This window comes from Salarias fasciatus, chromosome 8, assembly GCF_902148845.1.
Source record: "Salarias fasciatus chromosome 8, fSalaFa1.1, whole genome shotgun sequence".
Lineage (NCBI taxonomy): Eukaryota > Metazoa > Chordata > Actinopteri > Blenniiformes > Blenniidae > Salarias > Salarias fasciatus.
In genome coordinates, this window is record NC_043752.1 from 2,841,027 (window position 1) to 2,857,284 (window position 16,258).

A 16,258-nucleotide genomic window follows, 5' to 3' on the forward strand; every position below is an offset into this window, starting at 1 on the left:
AGGAAATCCTCTTCTGCCTCTGGGATTCTGACTGTGGGCCATTTCTGAGGCGTGTTTGTCGCTTGTGGCTGAAATGTGGCTGAAATGTGCTGAAACGCGTTGGATATCTCTCAGAGCTGCAGAGCCGCCAGATGTTCTGATGGTATGTGGACCAGATCAGCAGAGCAAAGCTGAAAGGAGCAGAAGACATGATGATGTCATCAGAGATGGAACGCGGGATCAAAGCTTCAAAGCTCCGCCCAGTGACGTCACACCCAATGGTTTAACAGTAGCGTGGAAACCCCGCCCCCTTTACGTTTTGTTTTTCGTTTTGGCTTTTTTTTTTTTTTTTCCATGTTTGTCACCCCTAAATCAGATCACAAAATTCAGATCATTCAATACATTTAAATATAAGACCAAGATAACACCATTAAAAAAATAAGTAATGCAGTTTTGATTATTAAGAGAGGAAAAAGAAGCAAACCCACATGGAGAAGTGTGGCGGAACATAATATCTGTGGCCACTAGGTGGAGCTGGCGCTCCATTATGAGGTTGTTGTCATGTTGTCAGCCTGCAGTAAAGACCGCTGAACCCAAGCTGCCGTCTCAGAGCTTTATTATGGATACTAAATGAGCACGTTGCAACCCACGAGCAACACAAGGCATGAAGCCACAACATGGTGTCGGAAGTTCGACTGCCAAGGGACAAGAGACAGCGGTAAGAGTAAACTAACTCAAGAAAGCTTGAAGCTAACAGGAGCTAGCTAAAACAAGCAAGCAGTTTAAGCCGCCATCACCGCTTATGCTCACCGGCAATCTGTCTGAGGCGTGGCGCAGATGGGAGCAAAGGTTTCGGATCTACATGACAGCCACGGGTGCATCAGGAAAAGATGAAACGGTTAAAACAGCCATACTCCTTCACACTATCGGCGAGGAGGCACTAGAAGGGTACAACACGCTCACCATAACCCCTGCCGGAGATGCACTCACAACGGAAGAGATCCTGGCAGCTTTCAAGAATTACTGCAGCCCACAGAAAAATGTTGTCTTCGAGCGTCATCAGTTTTGGTGTCATCCGATGTCACCAGGAACTGCGGTAGACCGGTACATCACAGAGCTACGCAAAATAAGGGCAAAGACTGTGAGTTTGGTCAAAATGTGGATGATATGATCAGAGATAAACTTGTGTTCAGCATAAATGACACGTCTGAAAGAGAGATGACTTCGTGATAAAGAGCTCACTCTGAATAAGGCCATTGAAACGTGCAGGTCAGCAGAAGTGGCAAAAACTCAGATCCAGGCAATGCAAGCAGGTCCTGTTATCCAAGATGCATCAGTGGATGTGCTGAAAAAAGCACCTGGTCACAAGAAACAAGGACAAAACAGAAACAAATCCAATGACAAGAAGACCATCTGTACGAAATGTGGGAATAAACATGAGCCAAGACAATGTCCAGCGTGCGGGGTGAAGTGCCACAAGTGCGGTAAAGATAACCACTTCGACAAGGTATGCAGGACAAACACTGAGAAAAACAGTGATTACAAGAAAACAAAGGCAGTGAATAACATTGAGACAGAAATGGACACTTTGTAGATTGGCATGGTGTGCAGTGATAAAAGTGAGGCCAACAGCTGGAAAGAAACAGTGATAATAAAAGGAATGCCAGTCACTTTCAAGCTTGACACCGGCGCAGACGCTAATGTGCTTCCCTTGGACATGTACCACAAGTTACCGGGTCCCATTCAACTGCAGCCCACAAAAACTCTGCTAATAGCTTTCGGTGGTGCCCGCATACATACAGATGGTGTTGTGTCTCTTGAATGTAAAACTGACAAATGTAATGCAGTGCTTGACTTTCTTGTGTCTAGCCAAGCAGACAAAGCAATCCTGGGTGGACGAGCTTGTGAAGAGCTGCAGCTGGTGAAGAGAGTCGAAGCGCTCACAAAGAAATCACCAAAGCCCGGCAAGCCACCAGCCACCAAAGAGGAACTTTTGGAGACGTATGCAGAGGTGTTTACAGGTCTGGGTGAGTTTCCTGGAGTTCACCACATACACGTTGACACAAATGTCACACCTGTCATTCATGCATGCAGAAATGTCCCTCTCGCGATAATGGATTCACTTAAAAAGACTCTCAAAGATTTACAAGACAGAAATGTGATAACTCCTGTCAGTGAGTCCACAGAATGGGTGAACAGTCTTGTTGCAACACAAAAGAAGAATGGTACACTAAGGGTGTGTTTGGACCCTTGTGACCTGAATCAAGCAGTCAAACTCCAGCACTACTCCATTCCCACACATGAGGACATCCGCAGTAAACTTGCAGGAACATCAGTCTTCACTATTTTGGATGAAAAGGATGGATACTGGCAGATCAAACTGGACGAATCATCTTCAAAGCTCTGCACCTTCAACACACCATGGGGTCGGTATCGTTTCCTCCGACTTCCATTTGGAATTAAGGGCCAATCCCAATTCTACCCCTTACCCCTACCCCTATGATATGCGCGTTCACGAGGCTTAAGGGCTATCCCAATTCTCCTTTTTGAATAGGGGTAGGGGAAAGGGGAAGGGCTATTTCACCCCTTTCAGCGAAGTCTGCATCGATGCTCCCTATTCTCTATAGGGGTAGGCGGAGTTTCACATTGGCCAGAAAAAAACAACATGGCGCCCACCACGGAGTCGCACAAATGTAAGATTGCTTTCTGTATACTATTTAAAAAGCTATAAAAAGTGTATTTGCTTCACTGAATTTATAGATAAACTAGCGTGACAGTGTCCCAGTCATGGATTAACGTTTTAGCGCTGCGCAGCACCGTTTCCAATCGTGAATTTGTAACTTATGAAGAGCACTAATCACTGAATTAACGTCATCCTTTATCATGTTTTTAACGTAATATGTTAGATACAGGGACCCCCGATGAAACCCGACTGCTGATTCAGTTTAGAGCCGGGTTCCTCAATTAGCGGACCGCGGTCCACGACCGGACCGCGGCACACCTCGCTGCTGCCCCAGGGCAAATGTATGGAAAAAAAAAAAAGAAAAAAAATCTTTCTTTAAACGCTCCATGTTCCGTGTGAGCATCGTTCTGCACCGCGCCGCTCTATGGGCCACCCATACCGCTCTGCGCGTGTCCAGCGCACTCCGTCGCACCGCACTGCTCGGCAGTCCTCGGTATCGCCCCCCCCCCCCCCCCCCCCCTCCCCCCCTCTCCCACAGGGCGCTGAAGTCCGGACCCATGCTTGTATATAAAAGCAAATGTGGACCTTCAAGATTTGTATTTGAGGACCCCTGGTTTAGAGGTTAAAAAGGAAGAAAAGTTTTTGAAATCAAAATACAGCGCCAAAACACATCGGGAGTAAATTATATTATTCGTCTAAGCTATAATATGTCAGTAATAAAACGTGTTTATATAAATATATCTGTATTACTTTAGGAAATTCATAAAAGAAAATGGCTTGGAAGGGGAAGTTACAGCCCAGCAAGCTTCAAAAAAGTGGGAGAACCTCAAAAAGAAATATAAGGTAAATAATAATACCATTTTTAAAAAAATAAAAGTAATTTCTAATGTAATTTCTATCATTTCTAATATCCATAATTTTTTGTTGTTATAGGAGTGCGGCGGGGCTTAAAGGGCCAAGGGGTATCCCAATTCATAGTGCTGCAAAGATAGCCCTAGCCCTCAGCCCTATTCTAAAAGGGGTAGGAGAGTGATAGGGGTAGGGCTAAGGGCTAAGGGGTAGGGGTAAGGGGTAGAATTAGGATTGGCCCTAAATCTGCCAGCGAAGTGTTTCAGCAGAAGAACTGTGAGACATTTGGTGACGTTCCTGGTGTGTTCATCATAGCAGATGACATGATCATTGCAGCAAAATCAGAGCGTGAGCATGATGGAATCTTGCAAAAAGTAATGGAAAGAGCAAAAGCAGCTAACGTGAAATTCAACAAAGACAAGATTCAGTTTAAAGTGGACACTGTGAAATACATGGGACATGTCATCACAGCAGTAGTGGTGTGTATCGCCTAGTATCTGGCGATACGATTCGTGTCACGATTCATGGGTCACGATTCGATATATCCCGATACCAATGTTCATAACGATTATTGCAATACTTTAGGAACAACTAAATTGTAAACTAGTAGTACTTCTTGAGAAAACCTGTATGAAACACATTTTATTCATCCCAAATGCAACAGAAGCACTCAAGCAACTATATTTAACAGCAAACAAGTTGCAGGCTACTTTTTCATTTAAACAGTAAATAAAAATAAAGGCGACATACACCTTCAATAATGTAACATGTTTTGAGAAAATAAAGTGCGATCATTGTAAAATCTTGAACTGAATTGAATTGAAATTCCTTTATTTGTCACACAGGGGGAACTTGCAATGTTCAGCAGCACAGAGAAAAGAAATAGAAACAGAAAAGAAATGCAAAATATGAGAATTTACAAGGTCCAACCATACATAGAAAAATTAACTATAAATTTAGGATAAATATAATTAAAAAACAGATACAAACTAAACAACATAATTTAAATATAGTTGAAATATAAGTTTCGGACAGATATAAAGAAATAACAGATATACACTAACAGATATAAATCAAATATAAATTAAATATACATTTAAGACAGAACACATGTAAACTACAATATTAATAACAGATATGAGTTACATATTATTTAAATATACATATAGGACAGACATATGTACAATATTATAGAAAAATGTGAGAGACATGAAAAGACAAATACACAGGAGTTTCATTTAGAACAGTGTGTCGTGTGTGTTTGGACTAGTTGGAGCAGTGCTGGCTGTAGAGTCTGATAGCAGCAGGGAAGAAGGACCTGCTGAGGAGGCAACGCTCCTTCTCACACCTGGGGGGACGCAGCCTGTCCCTCACACAGCTGTCCAGGGCCCTCAGGGTGTCCTGCATGGGGACATCCTGCTCAAATGCATGTGGGTTGGTGGTGTTTCCGCGGTATTTGACTTTTGCAAAGCACATTTTACAAATGGCGTGGCTCTTATCTGTCCCTCCGTCCTTGTTGTAAAAGCCAAAGTGCGTCCAGATTCCAGCTTTATAAATATTCCTCGGAGCGTCTCCCACTTCCTCCGCCACGGGAGACTGTCGTGCGATCCAATTACCGCGAGACGGTAGTGCAAAGAAACCACCCGGGAGAGCTCTCGCGAGATGCTGTTCTTCCTCTGGCGGATCGGAGGCTCTGCAAAGCTCTTGGTGTGGTGTGCTGCCAACTAGTATAATAAAATATTTGCATAATAAAATACATTCTTTCTAATTTGTATGAATTATTATTAACATTTTTATGCATGCACATAGAGAAAGCAGAAAAAACAATCCAATTGCCCACTGCGACTGCGACTCCTGATGGCGTATGATGATCTTGAAGGGTTGTCCCATTTCTTATGGGGGAATTTCAGGCCCTGCCCACTTGACACTCCGTTTCAAGGGCCAGGGCGAGGGGAAGGGAGGAAAAATAGAATTGGAATTGGGCCTTAGAATCCATTAAATTTTGGTGATGATCCGGGTCACTGTCTGGATCCAGGGATTTTTTTAAAGGATTCTTTATCATTGAGAGATAGGGCAGTCTGTGACATAGTAGGGCAACCCCGCCGACAGGGGGCCTGTGTGGCAGCGCTCCACTGCGATCACCCCGCAACCCCCCCGGTCAGACAGTCGGGACTGGGCCCAACTACCGGCCCAGGCCCAGGCAAAGCTGTCAGCGGGCCGGTAGTTGGGCATAACTCAACAATAAATGACAAGGGGGCTTAGCAAATTACAGTTTAACTTCTTCAGTGACTCTAACAGATATCAGCTGCTGATCCAGATCACGGAAGTATTCCAAATACCAGGATCCAGAACAGACAAAAATAGGGGGATTCTGGAGTGTCAGTCACTGTGAGGAAACACACTGAGATATGAACATTCAACAAACAGCTTTCTCCCAGACACTGTTTGTGTTGGGGAGAAATAAAATGTTTTTTTATTATATATGGTGTTCTTATTGTTGTTGTTGACTGATGTGAGCTGTGGCGGAGGTCTGCGCTCTCTGAGTGCCAAATTCCAGTTAATTTTACATCCCGATATCACACTATATTTGTTAAGGCACGCAATTAGTGATAGAAATGATGAAATGATATGGCAGGTTGAGAAATAAATACTAATAAATCATCTGCATAGAGTGCAATTCAATATTAGCTTATTTTCAGATGAAACACCTGATATCTCCTCTGGATGATGAAATCTAATGAAAAGAACAATCCTGAGCTGCAGACAGTCAGTCGATCCAGTTTTATTGCTGACCCATTTTGAATTGGAGTCTGTGGAGCCAGCCCGTAGTGATCCACACTATCACCACACGAGGGCGCTGTTCTGCTGCGATTCTTTCTGCTCTGCAGGCTTGGTTTGAATCCCATCCTGCAACTCTTCTTTCTTCAGAACAGTCAGGAAATAAGTTCAGTTTAAGCATCTCTGAGGAAGGAACATGAAACATTACAGTGAAAATCATCCTGAAACATATTGGTTGATCACAAGCGGCAAAGAGATTCAAATACTATTAAAATGTATTAATATTTCTTATATTTTATATCTGTTTCTGCTCACTGCAGATCAATTTTGTCCAAGTCAGCATTTTCTTTTTAATCTTATAAAGAAAAAAAATGGATTGGAATGCACTTTTACATTTTTTGCTTCACTTCCAGTAAGTGCATGCTGACACACACACACACACACACACACACACACACACACACAGTTGACAGAGTGAAAAGACACATTGTTCCTGTGATGAACCGGTCCGGACGACTCATGTTCTCCAGGTGTCGGCCTCTTTGGACTTTGAATCCTCGTCACATCTGAGACACTGAACATTTCTGTTTTGTGCTGTGAGAGTTGAGGTTTGACAATCGGCCAGTGTCAACTCACCTGAGCCGATCGGACAGGTTGCCCCACCCGAGCTGCTGCAGACGGCAGGGACACGCCCTCCTCCTCCTCCTCCTCCTCCTCCTCCTCCTCCGGTGAAGGTGTGACCGGGTGGGTGTGACTTCTCACTCCTCTCACATCCAGACTGGCTCTCCTGCCTGTCAGAGGACTCCTCACCATCCTGCCAGCGCGACATCCAGCAGAGTAAGTTCTCCTCTCTCCATACCTAAAGCCAGCCTTCGTTAAACTTTACTTTTCTGACCAGTAGTGATTTTACTGTAAAGATGTTCTCTGCCTCGGCTGCAGCAGTTTGAGCTGTCACCATGTGATGGTCCTGTCTTTGTTGGTGCAGAGGTTTCCAGCAGCCGCCGCCATGCCTGACAATGCAGAAGCCCACTCCCACACCATCGGCACCAACCGAAACTGCACCGTGGAGATCACCAACGTCACCGGCAAATACTGCCTCATCGAACCAATGTAAGCCTGGGAGTCCGGGACTGATCTTAATCTCTCTCACCCATGACTCTGATCAGAGCCTCACTGCTGCCTCTCGACAGGAGAGTGAGACAGCCTCACTGTATTCTGACATACTGAGGAAGTTTCCTGACATTTGGAGTGGTTTACAGCTTCGTTTCTCACGTGTACTGTACTCCCGTCTGCTCCTATGAAAACCTGAACGTCAAGCCGACATGAAGTGAAGTGGGTGTGGCCATGTAACGAACTGCAGCCATGCACACCGGCAGCAGCGGCAAGATGGAAAAGATGACATGCTCTGACTGTTTACTCTATATGACCCCCCCCCTCCAGGGTTCACATGGAGAGCGGCTTCAGCTTCGCCCCCCCGCAGCCCACCCTGATCCCCAACAAGACCGAGGTGTTCTCCTTCACCAAGGACGACAACACGGCGTCGGGCGCCGTGGGGGTCTTCACCTACGTGCTGTTCGACAGGCAGAACCGCCGGCGGGTGGGTCAGCTCTTCGTCATGTTCTCCGTGCCGTTCGACTACAACTTCTACGTCAACTGGTTCGGGGTGGGCCTCACCAAGGGCAAGAAGGATTGTGACGAAAAGCTGTTCAAGCACATGTACAACGACAAGGAGCAGACAGACTTTGTGCGCCACAAGGCCGACGGCGCCGGCATCGTCTTCCGCGGAGAAGACCTGGAAGTCCGGGCCACCATGAGCGACGGCGGCTGCGCCATCATGAAACTCGAGCTGTACGACAAGATGTCCTGAGGGACGAGCGCCAGCAGCCACAGGAAGCATTCAAATCCACACGCATGTGTCCCTGTGCTTGAAATGAATAAAACACCGCTGAATCAAACTGAGTCTCTTTTTCTTCTCTTCACACCGGAACATTTGCAGTGCAATCCTTTTCACAAACATGTCACTTTGAAACGCTAGCTAACAAAAACCAGACGACTGACTGAAGGTAAAGACATGGAAATTTAGGCTACAGACGTTAGCTTTACGTATTTGAAATAAGAATAGATGACTAGAGCTCGTGTTAGCCATAAGCTAATTGGACAACTGGTCAAATACAGCTGGTATTTTCCTACAATTGATATTTATTCAAAATTTGCCATAAAAGTATTGTGATGTGAAATCACAGTTAAAGCCAGTGTTTGATGGGCTCCACTAGTTTCGGTGTGGTTCAGGTCGAGGCCTTTTCCCAGCATGAGTTTAATATTTAAGAGCAAATATTCAATAAGACCATTTGCAACGAATAAAATATATCTTTACACATTTTCCTCTCACAGTACAAAATCCCTGAATTTGAAGTTAAGTAGTGACTCCTTAAGTCCTATAGGTGTGAATGTGTGTGTGTGTGTGTGTCCTGCTCACCTGTCCAGGTAGAAATTGCATTCACTCTTATCACACACACACTGTCAGGTCAGCACCTGGAATCACCAGATGGCTGAAGCGCTATGGGAGACGGTGTTCCACAGTGACATTAATTTTTCCATGCACTAATGATCTCGGTGAAGATGATCTCGTTCACCATCAGGAGAAGCGTGAAGCAGAAATTTGGGACAAGGTTCCATAATGAGCATTCGTCCTAACGCTACAGTCGTGCATAACTTTCCAGATATGATCACTTCCTCGATAAAGTTGGATTTTCTCATTGTTTTTCACCTGCTTGACCTGAGCGACGAGACGTGTTTTTCTCCCACGCCGTGAGGCATACGGGCGTGGCGCATGAGGCCACTCGCAGTCACAGGAAGATCTTAACCGACCAGATTGTTGCTTGGCATGAAAATAAAAGAAGAAAAACAACAGTTACACCGTGGCTGTTGACCACACCCTGTGTCTGCACGCCGCCCTCACACATACCTGAGGTGGGACGCTCATGCGGAGGCAGGGCGTGGCGGGGAGCAGGTCTCGGCTGTGGGTGGAGACACATCCCAGCATCTAAAGCTTCACACGGTGTTTCTCGGCCGGCACTGAAGCAGCGAGCGGCTACACACCTGATCCGGACAGGTGAGCTGGTTTTTATCTTCCCGCATTGTCTGTAGATAGCTATATGTTGGAGGTGCATTTGGGAGTTCTGCATGTTTTATTGTTGGCATTGGTTTGTGTGTTGAAGCTAAAGGGGGTCAAAGATATGGCCCGTGGCCCACCAGAGAGCCCAAACTGAGTTGGTAGATGCATTCATGCAGGAGTAAAAACGGACTACTGGCATTTTAAGGAATTAGCATTATTGTTTTTTGCTCCCTTCATTGTCATCAAACAAGGCTGTATGTAACTGTAACTGTAGCTGTAGCTGTAACTCTGACACCTCTACCTCTTCCTCCTGTGCTCCACTGCAGCGTCCACAAAGCAGCAACATGTCTGAAACAGCCGAAGCTCTGGCGGCCAACCTGAAGACCCGAAGGAATGTGTCCATCGAGATCACCAACCACACCTCCAACTTCTGTCTGATCGACCCCAAGTAAGTGCCAACGCAGCTCTACGTCGCATTTCTCCAACCAATCCAGATATGAGAAGACGGTGCGCACCTCCCCCTCGGCTAACCGACTTCTTTCACCGGTTTCCACCTTGAAATCAGGATCTTCCTGGAGAGTGGACACTGTCACAGCCCACCGCAGCCCACCGTGCGCCCGCTCAGGACCGAGGTCTGCTCCTTCACCAAGAACACCGGCAAGGCCGAGGGCGCGGTGGGGGTCCTGAGCTACAGCGTGTTCGGTAAGGGCATCCCCGGCCCCAACCCCAAGGACCGGATCGCCATCATGTTCTCCGTGCCGTATGACCGAAACATGTACAAAAACTGGGCCGCCGTCGGCATCTACGAGGTGTCGAGGGATGTCGACGAGGTCTTGTACAAGGAGATGTATTTCAACAAAGAGCAGGTGGCCTTCGAGCGGCAGGAGGCCAAGGGCTCCGTGCTGGTCTTCAAGGGCACATACCTGGACCTCATGGTCACCATGTCGCCCCTGGGCAGGTGCATGATGAAGGTGGAGGTGTGGGAGAAGATGTTCAACCCCCCCACAGGGCAAAGCCCGTACTGACCGGGTCGGCAGGGGCTTCTTTTGTTTTTCTTTTTTTGCAGCAGTGTTGGATAAGTTTGTCCCTGAGACACACGCAGATACAATAAATCCAGTCTGACACGAGAAACCATGAGTGTGTGTGTGTGTGTGTGTGTGTGTGTGTGATCATTTCAGGACAGCGATGGAGCAGAACTGGTCTTGCTGGTTAACGTTTCCATGAGTCACATCTCTTTTATTAAAGAACATGCTCCAGTGGAGGATGTGGTTTCAAAAGCACTGGTTCTAATTATACATGATTTAAGAAGAGGATATAAACAGTGCAAAGAAGGAATCCTGTAACTCTACAGCCTGAGTTCAAAATGGTTTACATATCCATTCCTATCAATATATCAATATATCATAAAAAAGCTTAACTTTTCCCCTCAGTTTTCCTGTCTTGATATTTCTTCTGATTTCACTTGAGGCATTACGAGTTGTACCGACTGTACCGACGGAGTGATTGATCCCTGGTAATTACTCGTGTTTTAGGTTCTTTGCTGGTCCCTGCAGCGCAGAACCAGTTTCTGAGCCTTTGGCTGGCGCCGGTCGGCCTCAGCAGGGTTTGGCAGCACAGACCGGTCCGTCGTGGTGGATCAGCTCAGCTCCCAGCCTGAAGCCGTCGTTACCTAAAGGAGCTCAGTCGCTCTCATAACAAAATGAGATTAATGAGATCACAGATAAAGAGATTAGACTGAGTTGGGCTGAAGAATGCTCCCTCCAGAGAGATTTAACCCTGTCGGCCAAACCGCTGAAATATTGAAAGATACAGACTTAGACCTGAACGTCAGTATAAATACTCCATTACATATTCACTATATAATCAAATCTCCACCAAAGTGTCCTAAAACTTCTCAAAATGACAAAAATCCTGAATTTTCTAAATCATCTCCACAACTGTAGTACTGTAAAATAAACAGGATCTGCCAATGTGCTGCACAGTGACGCCCCCTGCTGGCTAATTTGAGGGATTTCCCATGAACTGTCTGATCAATGCACAGGGTTCACTCACATACTCAGAAAATCAAGACTCGCGGTGTGTTTATCTTCAGGTTTCTCATAAATTCTTACTTCAGTTAGTCTTGTTCTGTTCGTCTCCACTGTCTCACCGCTGGATTATCGCTCATGCATCAGCCTAATACGATCTCCACGTTCACCTTCAGAAAACCTGAACAAACCTTAAACACAATGAATCCTTTCTGACGCTCTTGTTTCAACAAGTTCTTTTGTTTGGTCCAAAGATCTTCAGGCTGTTTGTAAACCCCTCTGACAGTATGAAGGATGCCCGGAAAGACGTTCTTCTCTTTTGAAGAGAGGATCCGGTTGAGCGGATCCTTCCCATAGAGGTCGGTTTTAGTGGTTTCACGATTTCGATCAGTTTTCTCGGGATGGGTCAGATTTGCCACACTGCTCATAGAACACGCTGAAGTCGGCGCTCAGCCGGTCCTTCAGGTGCATCTCCAGTGTGTCCAGCGGCATGCGCAGGACGTCGTACCCCAGGAAGGCCTTCTTGGCCTGCTTGTCGATGGGCACGATCTCCTCGGTGCTGTTGGGGTCGTTGCGGCCGATGGCAGCGTAGGTGGGGAAGGCGTCCCTCAGCCAGTCTGGGAGGCTCTGGTTGTACTCCGGGCAGCAGTAGGCAGACCACAGGTACTCCGGCACCGCCACGCGGTGGTTCCTGAGCCAGCGGTCGTCCTCCTTGTACGGGATGACGCCGGTGACCACGTAGGCCTCGCCGAGACAGAACGCCGACAGGGACTTGTTGACGACCTGCTCCAGGGACTCCCAGGGGCCCTGGTTGGAGCCCATCTTCTGAGGCACGGCGTTGGTGAGCGTGAAGGTGGCCAAGCGGCGCTCGTGGCTCTGGTGGTGCAGGCTGGGGTTCAGGTGGCCGCGGTTGTACGAGGAGTGGATGTAGTCCGGCTCCACCGCCTGGCTCTCCACCACGTTCTGGTCCAGGGGTCCCGGGGGAAAGGGCGCCATGTTCCCATCAGCTCCTGGGTAGGCCAGCTGGCGAGTCACCAGAAGAGGGAAGATATCAGACTGCAGCTGTGTTTTGTCTGTTAGGAACATTGAGTTTGTGTTTTCTAGCCATTCTGCTGTTGTTCTGTTTGTCTTTGTGTTAATTTTGACCTGTTTCTTTGCTCTGGTGGCTTTCAGAGTGTGTTCGTCTTGCAGCTGTAGAGACTTGTGGTCATGCTGTTCTCTGTCGTGTTTTATTTCTGTTCCGTGGTTGTCGCTTTTGCAGTTCGTTCCTCAACATGTTTGCCTGCTCGTCGCAGTTTTAACCACAGAGGCAGAAGTCACTACCACTCCTGATCTGTTATGCAAAGCAGCACGAAGCTGTTTGAGGTGGAACACACACCCACACACACTCTCCTACTGTGTGTGTCAATTCAAATGAACATTCTACTTATTGTTCGATACTCTTAATTTGTCTTTTCTGTTTTTTATCATTAATTTTTCAGAAATTCAAAGTTTTTTTTTTCTTGACCTTTGTTCGGAGTACCAGCAAATGCTCATATTCACCTGTGGTTCAAACTTCCAGCAGTCGGCCGGCCTCTTTCCAGACGGCACCGAGTAGACGTAGGCGGAGAGCCAGGGCGCTCGGCGCGGCCGGCTGTACAGGGTGGCGAAGTGGTACCGGTTGGAGAACCGCTGGCAGATGGGGGTCCCAGTCAGACCTTTGGGAGGCCAGGCCTTGTAGAAGAAGTTCAGGCACGGAGCGAAATCCCCGACGTCGGCCGCACAGAGGGCGCAGCAGGCGGCCAGGAGGCCCAGGAGGGCCGGGTCCAGCCGGACGCACCAACAGCGCATCTCTCCTTTCTTGAAACCAGCTCCAGTGTGGAGAAACTCCGCTCTCAGACAGCAGTTCTCCTTTTTATGGGCAGAGAGAGAGAGAGAGAGAAAACAAAAGCAGAAGCATTGATCGGTCTGGTTTCCTCTTCAGTTTCAAGGAAACAGGTGTTTGCAGCGCGTCAGCGAAAACCAGTTTAATCTGACCTTTGTACACCCGGCTGGTCCTGGAGCCTTTCAGACCTGCTGAGGACGTCCAGGGTTCAAAATGTTCTATTCTCATTTCGGTGAAACTTCCACAGCCTGTTCATGATCACACCACGTGTCGTACCTGTGATCTCCTGACCTGGTTTACTGACTTTACTCATCCGGAATGACCTTTGACCGAGTGGGAAATAAACGGGACATAAAGCAGTAAAGCGTTCAAGAGTCTTGGCCAGAGCAATCAGGAGGGCTTTTCATGTTTACTACTGTAGAAGATTATTTTAATTAAGATTAAAATGCACGACCAACGACTTTCAACCATCGTTGGTCTTACTATAGTGTTACCTCCTTATTAAGGTGAAAATTTTCAAAAAGCATATAATTTTTTTTTCAATTTTCTGTCATCAATTACATCTAAAATGTAGTGAAAAGTATCAAAAACATTTTTTTTTTCAATTTTCACTTATCAATGGTCTTACTATGGCCTTACCTCCTTATTAAGGTAAAAATGATCCAAAAATAATGTTTCAATTTTCACTCATCAATAGTCTTACGAGAGCCTTACCTTCAAAACAAGGTAAAAATTATTAAAAAATTATCTACCTTTCTTCCAAACCCACCTTCACCCTCGCCCCCACCTCCCTCTGTGTCTGTCTCCAGGAAATCAAATCCTGGTTCTCCTCTAATTTTCTCAAACTGAATAGCGACAAAACTGAGGTTCTCCTCACTGGCTCCAAATCAGTTCTCACCAAAATCAATAGCTTCACCATCACCATTGATAACTCCGCCTTTTCTCCCTCCCCGCAGGTCAAGAGTTTGGGTGTCGTCCTTGATGGCACTCTGTCATTTAAAACTCACATCAACAACATCACCCGATCTGCTTACTTCCATCTTCGTAACATTAATCGTCTCCGTCTCTCCCTCACTCCTGCCAGCACCGCCATTCTGGTCCACTCTCTTGTCACCTCCCGTCTCGACTATTGTAATTCACTTCTCTCCGGTCTTCCACTTAAATCCCTCCATAAACTCCAACTGGTCCAGAATGCATCAGCCCGAATTATCACCAGGACTCCCTCTTCTCACCACATCACCCCAGTTCTCCAACAGCTTCACTGGCTTCCAGTCACTCACCGTATCATTTACAAAACCATTCTGTTAACATTCAAGGCCCTCCATAACCTCGCCCCTCCGTACCTCACTGATTTACTCCACATAAACACCCCCAGCCGGTCGTTAAGATCCTCCTCATCTCTCAGTCTCACCATCCCCGCTGCCCGCATGACCACCATGGGCTCCAGAGCCTTTAGTCGTGTTGCTCCCCGCCTCTGGAACTCCCTCCCTCCTGACATCAGAAACATCAACTCATTACCCATTTTCAAATCCTCTCTCAAAACCCACCTGTTCAGACAAGCTTACTCACTTTGATCTCCAGTCCTCCTTCTGTTTTAATCCGGTAAACTTGTATTCGTAAATTCATTTTAACACTTTTTTATGTTTTAACCTATGTATTTGAAACTGTTTTTATCTTGTTTCGTTGTGCGGTGACCTTGAGTGTCTTGAAAGGCGCCTATAAATAAAATGTATTATTATTATTATAATTATTATTAAAAAAATCTTCTTTTTCAATTTTCCCACATCGTTGGTCTTACTATTTAAAAATTTGGGGGGGATTTTCACTTATTGATGGTCTTACCTCCAAAATGGAGAGAAAATTATCAAAAAAATTTCTTTTTCAATTTTCACACATTGTTGGTCTTATGATGGCCTTACTACCTTATTAAAGTGAAAACTAGAATTTGGCACTCAGAGAGCGCAGACCTCCGCCACAGCTCAAATCAGTCACCAACAACAATAAGAACACCATATATAACGAAACAACATTGTGATCGGGGGTGTGATCGGAGTGCTGCATGCTGCGTCGGGAGCCGTGAGTGGGGTGCTGGATGGGCCCTCCCACTTTTAATTCTGGGCCCGGGAAAACAAACCCTGGGTCCAGGAAAACAGATCCGTTTGCCCCCCCCCCCCCCCCCCCCCCCCTTCCTGTTGGCGGGCCTGCCTAACTATGTCATAGACTGCCCTATCTCTCAATTATAAAGAATCCTTTAAAAAATTCTAGGATCCAGACAGTGATCCGTATCATCACCAAAATTTAATGGATTCTAAGTTAGCCCAAGACCCACCTTTCCACAAAGTTTTATTGCAATCCGTCTATAACTTTTTCCATAATGTTGATAACAAACCAACCAACAAACCAACAAACCAAAGTGATTACATAACCTCCTTGGCGGAGGTAATTATCAAAAAAAAATTTTTTCAATTTTCCCTCATCAGTGGTCTTACTGCAGCTATACCTCCAAAATAAAGTGGAAATTATCAGAAAATATCAAAAATCAAATTTTCAATTTGCAACCATCATTAGCCTTACCCCATGATTAAAGTGCAAATTAGAATTTTTTTTTTTCTCAATTTTCCCCCATCATTTTGCCTCGTAAACCAGACCCGCCCGCTCCTCATCCGTTTGGATTTTGAAGATGAGCTCAGTCTGGGTAGGAGCCCATAGCAGGGGATTTCACAGCAGTCCTGAAACGACCGAGCCAATCAGCGTTGCCGCTTTTTGTTTTCAAATTTTTTTGGCGAATTCCGGTGGCTAAACCGGAAGTGACGCTATCGCTGCGCGTATCGGAGATGACGGATTTAACTTTAACCATCGTCTGAAAGCTGCAATCAGTAAAGTTATAGGCAAAATACCAAGAATTACAACAATCAAGCAAGAGCAAGAGTCTGCGCTTGGTGAGTTTCTAACAGAAAAATAGG

The 16,258-nt window shown here is 46.2% G+C and overlaps 3 protein-coding genes across 3 annotated transcripts; 2 read left to right on the forward strand and 1 right to left on the reverse strand.

Annotated features, from left to right (window-relative positions):
- Nucleotides 1–6,972: 6,972 nt before the first annotated feature.
- LOC115393409 (bryoporin-like) lies at nt 6,973–8,244 on the forward strand. The gene is made up of 3 exons (XM_030098394.1): nt 6,973–7,126; nt 7,275–7,399; nt 7,730–8,244. Exons 2-3 carry the CDS (start codon nt 7,296–7,298, stop codon nt 8,154–8,156), a joined length of 531 nt encoding a protein of 176 aa, XP_029954254.1. The 5' UTR covers nt 6,973–7,126; nt 7,275–7,295; the 3' UTR covers nt 8,157–8,244.
- Nucleotides 8,245–9,262: 1,018 nt separating this feature from the next.
- LOC115393174 (DELTA-sagatoxin-Srs1a-like) lies at nt 9,263–10,541 on the forward strand. Its single transcript, XM_030098031.1, has 3 exons — nt 9,263–9,401; nt 9,731–9,852; nt 9,970–10,541. The coding sequence occupies exons 2-3, from the start codon at nt 9,749–9,751 to the stop codon at nt 10,427–10,429; spliced, it is 564 nt and encodes a 187-aa protein (XP_029953891.1). The 5' UTR covers nt 9,263–9,401; nt 9,731–9,748; the 3' UTR covers nt 10,430–10,541.
- Nucleotides 10,542–10,615: 74 nt separating this feature from the next.
- Nucleotides 10,616–13,334, reverse strand: LOC115393172 (endonuclease domain-containing 1 protein-like). The gene is made up of 2 exons (XM_030098029.1): nt 12,974–13,334; nt 10,616–12,454 (listed from the first exon to the last, which is right to left on the reverse strand). Exons 1-2 carry the CDS (start codon nt 13,259–13,261, stop codon nt 11,819–11,821), a joined length of 924 nt encoding a protein of 307 aa, XP_029953889.1. The 5' UTR covers nt 13,262–13,334; the 3' UTR covers nt 10,616–11,818.
- Nucleotides 13,335–16,258: the final 2,924 nt, after the last annotated feature.